This window comes from Lolium perenne, chromosome 1, assembly GCF_019359855.2.
Source record: "Lolium perenne isolate Kyuss_39 chromosome 1, Kyuss_2.0, whole genome shotgun sequence".
NCBI classification, from domain to species: Eukaryota; Viridiplantae; Streptophyta; class Magnoliopsida; order Poales; family Poaceae; genus Lolium; species Lolium perenne.
Genome location: NC_067244.2, coordinates 158,074,315 through 158,090,304, shown reverse-complemented (window position 1 = coordinate 158,090,304; position 15,990 = coordinate 158,074,315). Strand labels below are relative to the sequence as shown.

Genomic DNA, 15,990 nt, shown 5'->3' with positions numbered 1-15,990 from the left:
ATGCATATAATATAAAAATATATTTTATAACAATTCTAAAAATATTATTAATTTATTGTATATGTTTATATTTTTATCAATATAGATGATTAAACTTTACGAAGTTTGACTTTAACAAAAGCTTATATGCAACATATTCTGGGCACGAGGGAGTACCATATACTGCTTCCTTAGAAGGTGGTGCTTCTTGTGTTTGATCGCAAGCTTAGCTGGACATGCCTCAGAACAGTGAGGGTTACAGAAACATCTGACGTTCAGAGCCTGCCTATGAATTGGATCAGAAACTTCTCAGGCTCTGGTTTCAGATAGCGGGAACTATTTCCCTATCCTGTGAAATTTCCATTCCTGGCAAGATTTCTGCGTTCCAGCGCTGCTTAACAAACAATTCAGTAGCCTATACTTACCACAGAGGATGTTTCCAATTACAGAATAGTACAAATTCCCTATATATGGAAATACCCATTCCATTTCTAAACGGATATCTTCCAGGGTAGTATTGTGGAAACATTTCGTGGTATGCGGCAAATCAATACAAATGAGTGAATGACCACGTCAACATCTAGCTATTGCTCCGGTTTCACCCACGTAATCCAGTACATTCAGCGCCGCCTCAATAGAGTTTTAGCTTAGGCTGCTTACAGTTTTGATGACGTGGTGAAGCTCTGTTCAGCATGCCCCTTGGAAAAACTCTGCTTGGCATGTTTGCCCGGTAGCCAGGAAGTGAGCGCATCGACTAGCCTCTTGATGTCATCTGAGGAATGAGAAGCGCTCAGAGTTATTCGCAACCTGCAAGAAATTCGTGACAGTTAATACTGGTTGAAAGTTGAAATAGAGTCTCATTCGCAGTATTTATCAATGCAGGATTATCAAGATAGGATTAATCTGCAACCTGCATGAGTTGGGTGGTACTGTGGGCGGTCGAATTGGTGTAACATGAAATCCAGATCTCAGCATATGCCTGCAGTTTCAAATGAAATTCATCAGGAATATAAATTTACCGAGGCTACCACCAAATAAATATGGACGGAGGAGAGAACCTGCCAGCCCTAAGTGCTGCTTCTTCACTTCCAACTACTATGGATATTATGGGACTAGTTATATCAAGTTTCGTCAAAGAGGCAAAATACTGCACGTGCCTCCAGACCAATGTTCTCCGCCATTGTTCCTTCCTTGAGACATGGAGGGCCGCTGGAATCAGAAACATCACGGATATTAAACAGATATATGCTAGTTCCTTGTAGCGAAAATGCAAGTTCCTGATGCTGTAGGTTCTAAGCTGGTAGGAGTGTTCTATTCAGTTATCATTCTTACTACCATTGTGAAACTATACTAGAACAGCACTTTTAAGTATCACCCGATAAAAAAGGGAAGATGAAATCTTGATAGAAGTAAATATTGGACATTCGGCTCAATATACTGAAGGACAAGACAATGACAGACTATCAGTGTGCAATATTCTTTTTTAGAGGGGGGCTGTGACATAGGTGGTAAGTTACGAATATTACCATGAACAGAGGCAACTACTGGCACGGGTAAAGCAGTTGAAAATATGAATGAACGACCTCGCGATTGAATTAACCTCTTCCATCGAGTGCTGCTCAATAGATTGCAAATTATTAGTTATTAGCCTGTAAGCTATAAAGATATCATATCAACCAAAGTGCAGTGGAGCCATGCAGTGTTGAATGCTGATATTCCTGTGTTCAGTACCATACATATCAGTGTTGCATATGCGCATAACAAGTGTCCCCAGCTCATTGAATTTATAAGCATGAGGCGCTACAGTTCAAATTTGTCATAACTAACTTAGATGGCATGTCCCAGAACCTTCAGAATCACATTATGTGACCTAATAATTTTTTTACTCAAATCAGTAGCTCAATGTCACGAACTCATCAGATTGGCAGCCTGTACCAAAAGCATGCGCATTCATGACTTAGCAAATTGCATGAAAGCGACAACCTGATCAAAGTGTATGTTTCCACATTCGTATTGGCCTTGATGATCATATTGCTCTGTGCATATATGTGCAATAAGAATTAAGTCAAATATCTCATGCATTCCTTTAAGGTTTTACATGGAGACCGACATGTTCGTTTCCAGAGTCTAATATGCATTATCAGAAGCCCTTTCCTTGGAATATATATTACTAAATAGTAGATTACCTGCATGCTACAAACCCACCCAGGCAGCCGGCAGCCTTGCTTAAGGTACCAACACTTATGTCGATTTCATTCTCACAATCAAACAGCTCGGGTGCACCACCACCATTATCACCACAAACAAGTGTTCCATGTGCCTTTGTGGAAAAATGCAACAAAATCAATTAATAACAAAGTCTGCCAAGATTTATTTTAGGGGAGATAAAGTTACTAACATCATCGATGACCAATAGAAATCCATACTTCCTGCGTAATTCCACAAGTTGAGGTAATGGAGCAAAATCACCATCCATGCTGAACAAGCTGCATTGTACCAATAAAAAGAGCTTCTGAATTTGGTTCTCTGTCATTATACATACACAAGCATGTGCTACAACTGAATACTTGGCACAAACATAAATACTTCTTGAATGATGATATTTATTTTGAGAAAAAAAACTTGCCTATCCGTGACAACAACTTTCTTTTCTATTGAGCAACTGGACCTGCAAGGATAATCATACTGTATTTTTAGCCAACTCGGTTAATGGTTACATCTGGCATATTATGACTGGGAAATGAAAAACATACAGGAGGAAATCGAGATGGGACATGTCACAGTGCTTGTAGACAAACGCTACAGCTTCTTGCTGTCGCTCAACAAGGCGGATCCCATCGATGATCGAAGCATGGTTCAGAGCATCTGAAAAAATAGCAATCCTCTCATCCCCTGTGGGTTTTCTCCCAACCGCCAAAAGAGAGCTGATACTTCCCAGAGCAGTCATCACTGCCATATTGGCAGAAAATCCGGTGGGGCAGAGAAGGCAATCCTGTAAAAAAATCTCTACAGTGAGGGTGCAAAACTTGTGAAATTATATCAATATGAACTTGAAATACCACGGTTCCACACCTCTTTTTTCTTCAACTCTGCCAATGATTCCTCCACCAATTTGTGATAACTAGTATACCCGCATATCAAGGCAGAGCCTCTTGGGCCCATACCGTACTCTTGAGCTGCCTAGCAAACGCCCCCGATCGTCAGCGCAATCACAAACTCATCGATTCATCAGAATACTAAAAGGCGTAACAAATACTGCAAGTGCAGAACTTGCGCACCTTTGCTGCAGCCTCACGGATTGCCGGATGCGAGCTGAGTCCCATGTAGTCATTGCCGGAGAACAGAATCAGATTCTCACCTAGCTCCTCTTCTTGGCCACTAGCCTCGCCACCTAAACCAAACGTGCCAACGAACAAGCATGTAGTGAGAAGTGAGAACTACCAGCAAATCTTCGAATTGTAATGTAATTGCAAAGACCAAGCACCAGCAAACTCTGAGGGTTTTTGTTTTTTGCAAACCATATCCTAACAGCAAGGCAGCAAGCAACACACAGAAAGAGTTAAAGCATAATTTGTCTTGGTATTATAGCGAGGAGGAAGGAAGACACAGAGAAAGAGTGAGCTATAGTCGCTGCTGCGGACCTTCGGCGAGCCACTGGTGGAGGGTGGCGCGGTCGAGGCGGATCTCGACGCCGGCGCGGTCCCACGGGCCGGGCCCTGGGAAGGTCTCCGGCGTCTCGGGCGGCGGCGAGAGCGAAATGGGGCGCGTGGCGCGCAGGAGGCTCCTGGACGCCAGCCCGGCGAGCGCGGCGTCGACGAGCGCGTCCCACTGCGCCATTCCGTCGAACAGGCGGCCGCCGCTGGTGGGGCGGAGAGGACGAGACGCGGATACGGGGAAGGGTCACGTGACAGAGCGGTTGGCCCACCTGTCGGCGACCGATAGGCGAGGCGGCCCAGCTAACGGGTCGCCCAAGTTACCAACGGCCCGGACTCCGTTGGGCCTATTTAAAAACAAAATTTATAGCTCAATAAAAAAGGATTGTAAAAACAAACTCTTCGTCTCTCAAAAGCAGTCAAGCCGGCTCCCTCCAGCACTAAACTCTCCGGCGACTCGAGCGCTCCTCTCGCCGGCGCGGCGGTTGATCCCGTCGAGGTGCGGCTCCCGATTCCTCTCCCTTCTTCACTTCCGATCTCAAATACGAAGTCCCCCGTTTGCTAGCTTGATTTGGTAGCCTTTTTTATGCTTGATTTATCTAACTTATTATTTGTCACACGAGTTTGCCGGATCGGTCGATGATGCTTGCGTGTGTGTTTAGCGGCGTTTACTAGTTCATGTGATGCTTATGGTCCATATGCTACCGTCATACTCTCCGTCGACCCCTGCAGTAGAACAAGCTGTGGTAGTATGCTTTCTTTTTCTTATAAATAAATATGGGAGAAGGAGAACTGTGACTGTCCTTTCCGGCAAATATGTGATTTCTTTTTCTAGCCACGGGGTTGAAATCTGAGAATGATTCTTGTCTCTGGTCACTGGGTCTGCAGTAATTTGTTTTGGGATGATCTACATCTACCTGCTGTTGTTCTTGTAGTTCAGACTTCAGAAGAACTGTTATTTTCTGAAATCTCTAAGTTTGTATGCAAATTGTAACATAATTGTGCATAAATACAGACGCTGTTGCACTACTTGTAATTATTTGTTTATATGAGTGTGCATGCTTCTCCGTGTTTTTATTGCTCCAGTTGTTATCTTTCTTCTCATCTTGCTGTACTGTGGGGAGATATAGTATGTCTTTGATGTAATTGTTTTTAGATAAAGGAGGTTGGAATCATGGCCTCGGCGTATTTCAGTGAATGCAGCCTATTTTGTTAAAAAGAGTAATTACAATTATTCGTAGCTTCCCACAGGAGAGAAAACAACATTACACAATGTTGCAATCTCTCACAAGCATCACACAACCTATTGCGGAATCGCAATCCGTAAAAGGTAATCAAGCCCTGATTTTTTTCCGACAAAACGCAAAGGACCTTTACGTTTCTTTTCATTGAATAGATAGAGTTTGGGTTACAATCCTCCTAGGAGGAGAATACATGAAGGTGGATAGCAAACTAATGTACACCCCATGTCATTGGCAACACAAAACCTAGGCCTGTAGTGCCGGCTTTGACCCATTGCCCTGCCTCTTCTTTGATAGCTGCACGTCTGCACCCATTAGCCAAATAATTCCTCCACTCAGTTCACTGCAATAAGGACAACATACAGAGCCAGTTAGTCCTTATGAATAACCTGCAAAAAAAAATCCATATCATCCTAGGGAAAGAAAAAGTACCAACATATAATTCATACCCCTATCAAAACTTGCGCTTTCCTCCACTCAGTTCACTGCAATAAGGACAACATACAGAGCCAGCTAGTACCTTATGAATAACCTGCAAAAAAAAATCATATCATCCTAAGGAAAGAAAAAGTACCAACATATAATTCTAACCCCTATCAAAACTTGCGCTTTAAGTGGTCTAGCCAGGCTCTCTACTAATTCCCAAATATATCAGAAACGCTGTGTCAATCAATAGCAGCATACATCAATATTACCGGAATTCAAGTTGTCAGACTCCCTCTAGTTATCCAACAAGGTCATCCATTCTCCGAACTCAAGTAAATGCCTGAAAGAAATGTTTATCAGAAATCAGATGGCATGTAGTACGTGGTTCATTTATTTTTCCGTATGTAGGGGTTGCTTTTCATAATGCTGTACTGACTTTTAGGCCTATAGGTAAATATGCAAGTTTTGACCAGAAGAGACTTTCTCCTCAAGTTCAGATTTAGATGGAAAATTTATGGAAAATTTTGTTTGAGTTTTTCACGTGGGTGGTTTTGCTTGTGGTTCCGGTACTCTAGTTCTGTTACTCATTGATCTCACTATCCATTAGCTTGTTAGCAGTGTTTGAAAACGCGAAATTCCAAGCAAATTGCACCCTATAATTAGGTCAAAAGTAAATTTCCATTTTTGTTACATGGAAGATACGATTTACTCCTGAATTAATTAAAATTAAATCCAGAAGCTTGCCCTTTGACACCTTTTTTTCATCATTGATCAGGAATATGTCATCAAATCCTGATGCAGGCAAGAGTCGTGCGCGCAGAGATCGTTTGCTCAAGATCCAATCAGATGTTCAAAAGTGTTGGGAGGAGAGCAAAGTTTTTCAGGCTGAACCTGGCAGTAAACTTCCGGATCCTGGTGAAAAGTTCTTTGGCAACTTCCCGTATCCTTACATGAATGGCTTACTACATTTGGGCCATGCTTTCTCGTTGTCTAAGCTTGAGTTTGGTGCTGCATACCACAGACTCCGTGGCTCAAATGTCCTTATGCCATTTGCTTTCCACTGTACTGGGATGCCAATCAAGGCTTCAGCTGATAAGCTTGCCAGGGAGATTCAACAGTATGGAAACCCTCCAGTATTTCCTACAGCAGAGGATGCTTCAACTGCTGAAGTGGTGGCAGATGATAGCGTGGCTGAGGAAGCAGCTGCTGTTGCCCCAGGTAAATATAAGAGCAAGAAATCTAAGGCTGCTGCAAAGACTGGCATGCAGAAGTTCCAGTGGGAGATCATGAGGGGCTTTGGCCTGTCAGATGAAGAAATTGCCAAATTTCAAGATCCTTATCACTGGTTAACCTACTTCCCTCCGTTGGCAAAGAAAGACCTTAAGGCTTTTGGCCTAGGTTGTGACTGGAGGCGTTCATTCATAACCACGGACATGAATCCTTTCTATGATGCTTTTGTTCGGTGGCAGATGAGAAAGCTGAAGAAAATGGGCAAAGTTGTTAAGGCCATGAGGTACACTATCTACTCCCCATTGGATGGACAACCTTGCGCCGATCATGATAGGGCAACAGGTGAAGGTGTACTGCCACAAGAATATGTGCTGATTAAAATGGAGGTGATCCCTCCTTTTCCTCCCAAGTTGAAGGTCTTGGAAGGAAAAAATGTTTACTTGGCAGCAGCTACATTGAGACCAGAGACAATGTATGGGCAGACAAATTGTTGGGTATTGCCTGATGGAAACTATGGGGCTTTTGAGGTCAATGACACCGATGTCTTCATTCTGACAGCAAGGTCTGCTCTTAATCTTGCATATCAGAACCTATCCAGGGTTCCAGAAAAGCCAACCTGTTTAGCTGCACTTTCTGGCAACGATCTGATTGGTTTGCCATTGAAATCTCCTCTTTCCTTCAATGAAATCATATATGCCCTTCCCATGCTCACTATATTAACAGATAAAGGTACTGGCATTGTAACTAGTGTTCCAAGTGATTCTCCAGATGATTTCATGGCACTGCAAGCTTTAGTCGCAAAGTCAGCACTGAGAGCGAAGTTTGGAGTCAAAGACGAGTGGGTTCTTCCATTTAAAATTATACCAATAATCAGCATTCCTGGATTTGGAGATAAGTCAGCTGAGAAGGTGTGTGCTGATCTGATGATTAAGAGTCAAAATGATAAGGAGAAGCTTGCTGAAGCAAAAAGGATGACATATCTTAAAGGATTTACAGATGGAGTGATGATTGTAGGCGAGTACAATGGCAGAAAGGTTCAAGATGCAAAGCCACTGATTAAGAAGAAGCTTTTGGAAGAAGGCTCTGCTGTTTTGTATAGTGAGCCTGAGAAGAAAGTTATGTCGAGATCTGGCGATGAGTGTGTTGTTGCTCTCACAGATCAGTGGTACATAACTTATGGAGAAACTGAATGGAAGGAGAAGGCAGCCAAATGTTTGAAGAACATGAATACATTTTCAGCTGAAACTCGTAATGGGTTCGAACACACATTGGGCTGGCTGGACCAATGGGCATGTTCGCGTTCTTTTGGCCTAGGTACTCGCATTCCATGGGATGAGCAGTTCCTTGTAGAATCTCTTTCTGATTCAACCCTATACATGGCCTATTACACGATTGCACATCTTCTTCAAAATGGTGACATGTATGGAAAAGAAATATCTTCTGTTAGGCCAGAGCAAATGACAGATGAGGTATGGGATTATGTTTTCTGTGATGGTCCAGAACCCAAAAGCGACATCCCTCCTGCCCTGTTGAGCAGAATGAAGCAAGAATTTCAGTACTGGTACCCATTGGATATTCGGGTATCTGGCAAGGAGCTTATTCAGAACCATCTGACGTTCAGCATTTATAATCATACAGCACTTCTTCCAGAGCATCACTGGCCTCGTGGCTTTCGTTGCAACGGACATCTTATGCTCAACTCTGAGAAGATGTCCAAGTCCACAGGGAACTTCCAAACTCTTGCACAGGCCATTGAAGAGTTCTCTTCAGACGCCACGAGGTTTGCACTTGCTGATGCCGGTGATGGTATGGACGATGCAAATTTTGTCTCTGAGACTGCAAAGTCTGCCATCTTGAGGCTTACAAAAGAAATTACATGGATGGAAGAGGTTATAGATTGTCAATCTTCTCTGAGAGATGGTCCTCCCTCTACTTATGCTGATCGTGTGTTTGCCAACGAGATCAACATTGCCGTGAAAGAAACCGAGAAGAGCTACAACGCCTTCATGTTCAGAGATGCCCTGAAGTCTGGGTTCTATGACCTGCAACTGGCAAGAGACGAGTACAGACTCTCGTGCGGAGCGGCAGGCATGAACCGTGGTTTATTGGGTTGGTTTATGGAAGTCCAGACCAGGCTTATCACCCCGATTTGTCCACACTATGCTGAGCATGTGTGGCAGAATATCTTGAAGAAAGAAGGTTTCGCAATAAAGGCTGGCTGGCCTGTCGCAGGCACCCCTGATCCTACTCTAAGAATCGCGAACAAATATCTGCAGGACTCCATAGTTTTGATGAGGAAGCTGCTCCAGAAGCAAGGATCTGGCTCCAAGAAACCCAAGAAGGGCGCTGCACCATCTCCATCGGCAGAGAACAAGCTCACTGTTGGTCTGATCTATGTCAACGAGCACTACGACGGATGGAAGGAGCAATGCCTGAGGGTGCTTCAGTCGAACTATGATACCCAAACGCGTACGTTTGCCCCCGATGAGGATATCAACGAAGCCCTGAGCAGCTGCTTCATCGAACACGAAGCGGACTTCAAACAGGTCCAGAAGCTCTGCATGCCTTTCGTCAAGTTCAAGAAAGACGAAGCGAGGACTGTCGGCCCCGAGGCTTTGGATTTGAAGCTCCCCTTCGGCGAAATGGACGTGCTCGAGGAGAACCTGGAGCTGATCAAGAGGCAGCTGGGCCTGGAGCACGCGGAGGTTCTGTCGGCGTTGGATGGGGCTGCTCTTGCCCTGGCTGGGCCGCATGTTTCCGTGCTGAACAAGAACCCGCCTTCCCCTGGGGAGCCCGTTGCGATATTCATGAGCAGGCAGGAGTTTGGAGGCCAGAACTAGGGTCAGCCGCCCACACCTGGTTTCGTGCTCTGAAGTAACAACAGCTCACTCTTAGAGGACCTCCGATCGTTTTCTGAAGACCAGTTCTGCAATCCCCTGTTAGCGATAGTGGTGCATATCACAGGGAATATTGATTTGACATATTTTATGTTTATAGTTTTATCGGTTGTGTAATCTTGAAATAACTACTCCTATATGTTTTATCCCATGTCAATATTAGAGAAAGAATAGGTTGATGTCTGATATTTTTTCCGAGTTTAATGGTGTTGCAGCAGCTAGGTAAGGTAAGGTTATCCAAAGCAGTGTTAACCTTGACGACAGTTGTGCATATCATCACAGGGCATGTGAATTTAGGTTTATTTGTGTAAATCTTGAAAACTCGGTTTTGTCCAATGTCAATATTACAAATGGAGTCAGTTTGATGCGTGATAAGAGTTCCTGAGACTGAGATGCTCTTGTACTAGCCACGTAATCCTTACTAGCAACTGCAATTATAAGCTCTCCTGTGTGTACAATTCTCGATACATCTCTGGCTGGGGTGTGTTTGTGAAGGTACTGCTAAAGCAACTAGCTGCATGGCAGCCCCGCAGTTTTCCACTAGGGCGTCGAACTATTATAGCATCTCGATGGATGTTTTGGTTTCTGTTGCCATAAACGCGTCGTACTTATTTGCTATGGCGGCATATAGTGTTTGCCAGAGCGAGCACACAGCTTGGAGATTGACTGAATGGTCGAATTGTGCACAGGAACAACAGCTCCCCATTGATCGACCGTTTGTCAGGACAACAGTTTGTTGTCCCAGCTGCAGCTGAGAAACCGATCGAGGACGGACGGGGACGGGCGCCCACGCATGGCGCGAGCTTACTGGACCGGAGCCCATGCCAGTCGTGGTCACCGATCAGATTCAGATAGACCGGTGTTATATATTCCACTGTGGCGCTACATGCGCGCGCCATGGCCTGTTCACCTCGCGGTGCAGTGCAGCGGTGTTCCGCTCCCCTGTCCCTGCAGTGCCGATGCCGATGCGCGTGGCGGACACGGGGGCACGCCGCGCACATGGGGGGCGAGCGCCGAGTTAAGTGAGGACGCGCGGGCCGGCGCACGGCACATGCGCGCGCCGCGAGTGCGACCCTGTGCTCTGCACCGCGGCGCGTTCGACCGATCACCTGGCGAGAAAGAGAGCAGGCGCCACCCACCACGACGCACCAGCGCCCCCTGGCCGGGCCTACGGATGATCTCCGGCGATCTCGCGCAGGGACTTGTCGCTCCATCGGGCTGCACATGTCCGCCGCCGGACACGTGTTGCACACCCACTTAGGGCATATCTAGCCGATGGCCTTAGGGCATCTCCACCTCGGCGACCCAACGGTTCTACGGCGGCGCGGATAGGTGGTCCGGACTGATCTATCCGTCAAATTTGGACAATGGGTGCATCAACCCGTACAACGCACACGTCCTCCGGTATCCTCCTGCGTGGGCCGACTTCTGGCCTAGTTGTTTGTCTTCATCGATGTCGGTGTTTCAGCTTCCGCGCTAGCATCCAACGTCATTGCCTTTTTAAGATGCCACCCGCGGCCACTTTCTTCCACACCCTTATCTTCTTCCATTCCCCGCCACCACCAAAGGCATCGTGGAGCTGGTGGTATAGGATCGACCACCCGGCCCGGGGCGTGGCCAAGGCCCAGGTCAACTAGGAAGACGTAGGGGGAGGCTAGAGTCAACCACCGATGTCCCCGTCACCACCATCGTCTCCCGAGTCCGTCGTCACTAACCTCTTCGGTTTGAGTTCGGCGTCACCATCCACTAGGGCATGGACTAGGATAGGCTGCGTCTCCTCTAGAAGTTCGCGGAGAATGTTGATGGGCAAGATCTCCACGAGATAGTTCTGCAAGTGGCTGGCAGCGCGACCGGCCTATGGTCCGTGGAGGTGATATTCGGCCGCATATGCCAGATGTACCTTCACAACGGCTGGAGGCGGTTCATCCGCGCACACATCATTGAAGTCGGGCACTTCGTCTTCTTCAAGTACGACGGCCACGGCATGGCCACCGTCAAGATCTTCGACGCGACCATGTGCCGCCACCACTACCACTCTGACGAGGATGACTAGGCGAGGACAAGATGAATACGCTAGGCTCATATTATGCTTTATTAATTTCTAGTTTATTGTATCAATTTGCTTGAAATAACTTGTGCCTAAACTATGTATCCCCTCTATGGATGTACCCAAAAAAATCTATCTTTTTCAAGCAAATGGATCGGACAGCAGACCAAATGGGTCGGGCCGCTCGGCGTACTGGCCTGGCCGGCCGGAACGCATCCCAAAACTACGTTGTCAGTTTTGGTCGCGTCGCTGGAGATGCCCTTGAAACTGGTTACATGAGTAATTTTTTTATTATAGGGGTCTAAATCAAACCTAGCCAATCCCTTCAAAAAAAAAATTAGAGGAGCATTATTTTTTCTCCGGACCCACTCTCAAATATAATCAGCCGTGGCCTCTCCGAAGGAAAAAAAAAACTCGGCCCTCCATGCGGTGTGGGCATTCTCCCCCACTCGCATCGCATAGTCGCCTCATGCGACCATCATTAGCCTCCGCCGACACCCCACGGCTTGCGCCTCCCTCAGACTTGTTGGTCGATCGTTCTCGTCGTTGGAACCGCTGCGTCGATTTACTCCAAAATGGAGCCACTCTGTGATCGAGTTGTACCAAAACTTACCCAGTGGAGGATGGAGATGATGTAGCATGCCCGCAACGGAGCTAGGCAGCACCGGAATCGAGGGAGGCTGGCGAAATCTCGATCACGGGTCTTTGGTCGTGGCGAGTTTGTTGTGCGACCGGTGGCCAAGGTTGGGGTATAGAATATTCGTCCTCTGAGCCCTTTCGTCGCCTACCGGTCGTCATGCTGCCTCGCCAACCTTCTCACAGCTTCGACAACAACTCAACACCGCCGGCCGATCTTCTCGCCTCCTCCTTCCATCCAAGAGTTCGACGAATTGACTAGAAGAGTTTTGTTTGTGCTTTTTTCCATTTTCTTTTTTTCTTTTTGGCACTCAAATTCAACCTAGTCAATTCTATAGCGTAGATGAAGATGTTGAGGGAGATGATCTTCGACAACTCTTCGTCGGAGGAGGAAGAAGGCGACGGGCAAGTCGAAATGGCCATGGTCGTGATCTTGAACAACGATTATCGATGGCCAGGACTAGGATCTTGAATTTTGTTCTTTCATATAATCATGCTATTTTACTTCATTCGAACCCTTCCATGTGTTTGGCTTTCCATAGTTTGATTTATAAACTAAAAGAAACAGATTTAATTATAGAAAATCAGCTAGGAACCACTTTCTTTTTGGAAAACCAAATATAAGAAGTTAAACTATAAGAGGCAAGGAGCCAAATTATAAGAAATCGTCTAGAGATGGCCTCATATGCCAAGCGTATTAGAAGGACAAGGAATCGTGGGCATATCAGAAGCAACTTGGAGGGTAAACGCTTATGACCAAGACCAATAGAGCACGACACGCTCGCTGCACATGGTACACTGCCTACTCGATCTAGAAGGAGTTAGCAGAGTGGCGGGACAGATATATTCATGGTAAAACGCCAACATGCGCTGCAATTGGCAAGTGGTAGCCAACTGAAACCGCAATCTGGATCGATTAATATACACACGACAAGGCGTAAGCGGGAATCCAATGAAACCTGGACCCAATTATAGGGGCTCACTTGCCACCACATAAATCCAAGGAAAGCAAGATCAGCAAACCCAGCGGTGTATCTTCCTTCCAGAGATCGAACAGAAGGGCGCCCCAAAAGCCAAAACCTAGCTCATCCATGTGCTCCGATCCCAATGCCCTCACACACATTAGTAGCATGTACAAATATGCTTCGCCATGCCTTCCTCCTGCTTTCTGCAGGCATGGGTCGCCATTTTCACATCTTCTAGCCATGGTATGGTACGACTGCCTTGTCTCCTTTGGCAGCTAAAGCCAAGGCCAGTGGACGCACTGGACAGCAACATCAACATGCGACTCCTCTCATAGATAGCCTGGCCTGGACGGATGAGTTGTAAAACGGGCAAGGGTAGTGGTATGCTAGCTTTGGGGCTGGGTTGTGTCAACAGCAAGACACCACCACTCCACCAGGGTGGTGGTGAAAGGAACAGAGCCTTGTACATGTCCCTGCTTTTGCTACTACTCAAAATCGTGCCTACCAGCTGAAGAAGAAAATAGAAAAGTGTCTTTAGCTCCCGAGCTCCTGTGATCACTTCATTTAAAAAAAATATAAATCATATTTATAAGTGTCGAATAATTAAAAAAATTAGATATGGGCATAGTCAATGATGTAAGCTACAAGCATGCAAAATCACAATACAAGATTCTTTGAATTGTCATCTACAAAAAAATAACAAAATCGGATGAATTTGTAGATTTTAAAATATACATACTCGGATCCACGTGTTTGTCATTTTTGTGTAGCTCAAAATACCAACTATGTGAAATTTATATTTTGCAAGTTTGTGGGATGGATCATTGTTGGCTACATCCAGATTTATTTTTCAAATTTTTTAAAACGCATAACTGTGATTTACGAAACTTTTTAAAACAACGGGATCACCGGCGCTTGGGAACCAAAAAAAAAATTCTCCACTCGAAAAAATCGGAGGGCATCTAGCACATTCAGATTTCGCTCCGGAAAAGGGTAGGGGGAAAGGATCTTGATGATTTAGCACATACGTGCTAATGGTGTACGCCGTAAAGAAAACAATAATAAGTTGCATGGGGCCATCACATCGCGTTGTGGCGTTGGTACGAAATGGGCTTTGATGCTGATACGTGCTTCTCCTCTCCCGTGGCGTGCACATCAAAATGGCGTACAGGTGTTGCACGGGTTTAACCTAACGATGCGCATCAAAAGATCTGCGTGACGCTGTTTCTTTCACAGAATCGTGTTTGCAAAGCTAGCTGTAGAATCTGAAATGTCTCTTTACATTGATATTGTGTTATTGTAAAATCTGAAATGTCTCTTTACTTTGAAATCTTTCTAATAAATTCGTTAAGATGGAGATTGTACATGTCTTGATTTCTCGAGGAACCAATCCTAGATTTATGTTTGTTACTCCCAAATTAGAAATAATCCCCACAGCCACCCCGCGCCCCACAGCCACCCGTCGCCCTCAGCCGCTGCCGCTGCCGGCCGCGGCCCCGACCTCGGCCCTGGCCCCCGTGCCTCGGCCCCGGCCATGGCCCCGGTCCCGGCCTAGCTATGGCGGTGGTGGCGGCACCCCCTCCGTCGAATCGACGAGGGGGAGAAGAGTGTTTTCGCGGCGGCGTTCCATGGGAGGTGATGTAGCGCTGGTGGAGGAAGCCGGGCAGCACGGGTACTTGGCCGGGGCCTGAGGCTCTCCGTCGGTAGCCATGGAGGATTCGGTGGAGCGGTGGCGGCCTCCGCCCCCGGTAACGGTTCGGCAGCGGTAGGCATGATCCGCGTAGATGTCCACTTCCTTGGTGATCCGGTAGGAGGGATTGGCGGCGTGGTGGCTGCTGATCTTGCTTTGTTTTTGTGGCGGTGCTCGGGTTTCTCGCACGCGAGGATGAAGATCTTCCGGATGTCAGTTTGCTTTGATCTGGCTGGAGAGATGAGTTCCGGAAAGCTCCACTGGCGAATGGAACAGTGCATCTTTTGCCTACACTTTGCTGGATCGGGTGGCATTCGGTCGCGCGCACCCATGTTTTTATTCCGACCATTTGGTTCCGGAGGGAGAGGCGTGAAGCTCTATTCTGTGTTGACATCAGGTGACTTTTTGGTCCATGGTGAAGTCAGAAGAAGGAATATCATGAAGGCCGGATTAGTGGACTGGCTAAAGGAGGTTCGAGTCTCCGTGATGCTGAGGGATCTGCTTGGCGTTCCGGGCTCTGCAACAGTGGTATGCATGTGGGGACGGCAGCACAGGAGAAGTTCAGAGTCTTACCTCTCAGGGTGAAAACTCAAGGTCTGGCCTTAACTGGTTGTGTCTCGCAATGTTTTTGTTGGAGGCATTGTTTTGAGAGTGGGGACTATTTTCAGGGTGAAAACCTAAGACCTTTGATCGGACGACGATGGTGCTGGTGCACTGTTTCCTTCTTCGAGGCGTCGCTTTTGGAGAGTCTGTACTTCAGGTGTTGTCACGGTGGTGGTTGTATTGTTGTTGCTAGGTCTAGAATGTTGTAGCGGGACTTTTATTTCTTAGTTTTCTTTACTCTTTTTTGGCTGTGTGCATCCGTACTTCCATTAGGGTGGGGCGGTATTGCAGAGGCTGGGTGTAATTGGTATCTTTTAGTATTAATATATTCCCTTTATCTAAAAAATTAGAAATAATCATTTCAGGGCCTTGTGAGAAATAGCAAAATGTCCTCGATAGCCCACCACATTATTGGTAGGGAGCAAACAGTGTTAATAAAGGGGAGACACATTTTGGAGGGGACCCTTTTCATCCACGCGAGACCGTTCACAATCAGGTTAAGGTTAGGAAACACAAAGGCATTGTTCTGAAACTCAATTTTGAGAAAGACTTACAATCAGGCAAACTTGGAGCTCCTTGCCTTTGGAAGACGCTCCTAAAAAAGGATTTGACCTAGGGTCGGT

General features: G+C 46.3%; 3 protein-coding genes across 3 annotated transcripts; 2 read left to right on the top strand and 1 right to left on the bottom strand.

The window, feature by feature from the left end:
• Positions 1-299: 299 nt before the first annotated feature.
• On the bottom strand, positions 300-3,886 carry LOC127309626 (8-amino-7-oxononanoate synthase). Its single transcript, XM_051340409.2, has 11 exons — positions 3,621-3,886; positions 3,258-3,370; positions 3,052-3,159; positions 2,733-2,971; positions 2,606-2,647; positions 2,378-2,465; positions 2,166-2,299; positions 1,506-1,594; positions 1,038-1,188; positions 890-958; positions 300-786 (listed from the first exon to the last, which is right to left on the bottom strand). Exons 1-11 carry the CDS (start codon positions 3,814-3,816, stop codon positions 636-638), a joined length of 1,380 nt encoding a protein of 459 aa, XP_051196369.1. The 5' UTR covers positions 3,817-3,886; the 3' UTR covers positions 300-635.
• A 139-nt stretch (positions 3,887-4,025) lies between these two features.
• On the top strand, positions 4,026-9,788 carry LOC127309614 (leucine--tRNA ligase, cytoplasmic). Its single transcript, XM_051340400.1, has 2 exons — positions 4,026-4,131; positions 6,075-9,788. The coding sequence occupies exon 2, from the start codon at positions 6,079-6,081 to the stop codon at positions 9,367-9,369; it is 3,291 nt and encodes a 1,096-aa protein (XP_051196360.1). The 5' UTR covers positions 4,026-4,131; positions 6,075-6,078; the 3' UTR covers positions 9,370-9,788.
• A 1,143-nt stretch (positions 9,789-10,931) lies between these two features.
• LOC127334713 (B3 domain-containing protein Os03g0212300-like) lies at positions 10,932-11,479 on the top strand. Its single transcript, XM_051361245.1, has 2 exons — positions 10,932-11,054; positions 11,210-11,479. The coding sequence occupies exons 1-2, from the start codon at positions 10,932-10,934 to the stop codon at positions 11,477-11,479; spliced, it is 393 nt and encodes a 130-aa protein (XP_051217205.1).
• The last annotated feature ends 4,511 nt before the right edge of the window (positions 11,480-15,990 follow it).

Coding starts and splice junctions, on each gene's coding strand:
- LOC127309626 (XM_051340409.2), bottom strand. CDS start 3,816: ATGGCGCAGTGGGACGCGCTCGTCGACGCCGCGCTCGCCGGGCTGGCG. Junction 2,300..2,377: donor TTCTATTGGTCATCGATGAT/GTTAGTAACTTT, acceptor TTTTCCACAAAG/GCACATGGAACACTTGTTTG. Junction 1,189..1,505: donor AGTAGTTGCCTCTGTTCATG/GTAATATTCGTA, acceptor TTCTGATTCCAG/CGGCCCTCCATGTCTCAAGG.
- LOC127309614 (XM_051340400.1), top strand. CDS start 6,079: ATGTCATCAAATCCTGATGCAGGCAAGAGTCGTGCGCGCAGAGATCGT.
- LOC127334713 (XM_051361245.1), top strand. CDS start 10,932: ATGCCACCCGCGGCCACTTTCTTCCACACCCTTATCTTCTTCCATTCC. Junction 11,055..11,209: donor GGGGCGTGGCCAAGGCCCAG/GTCAACTAGGAA, acceptor CGTCTCCTCTAG/AAGTTCGCGGAGAATGTTGA.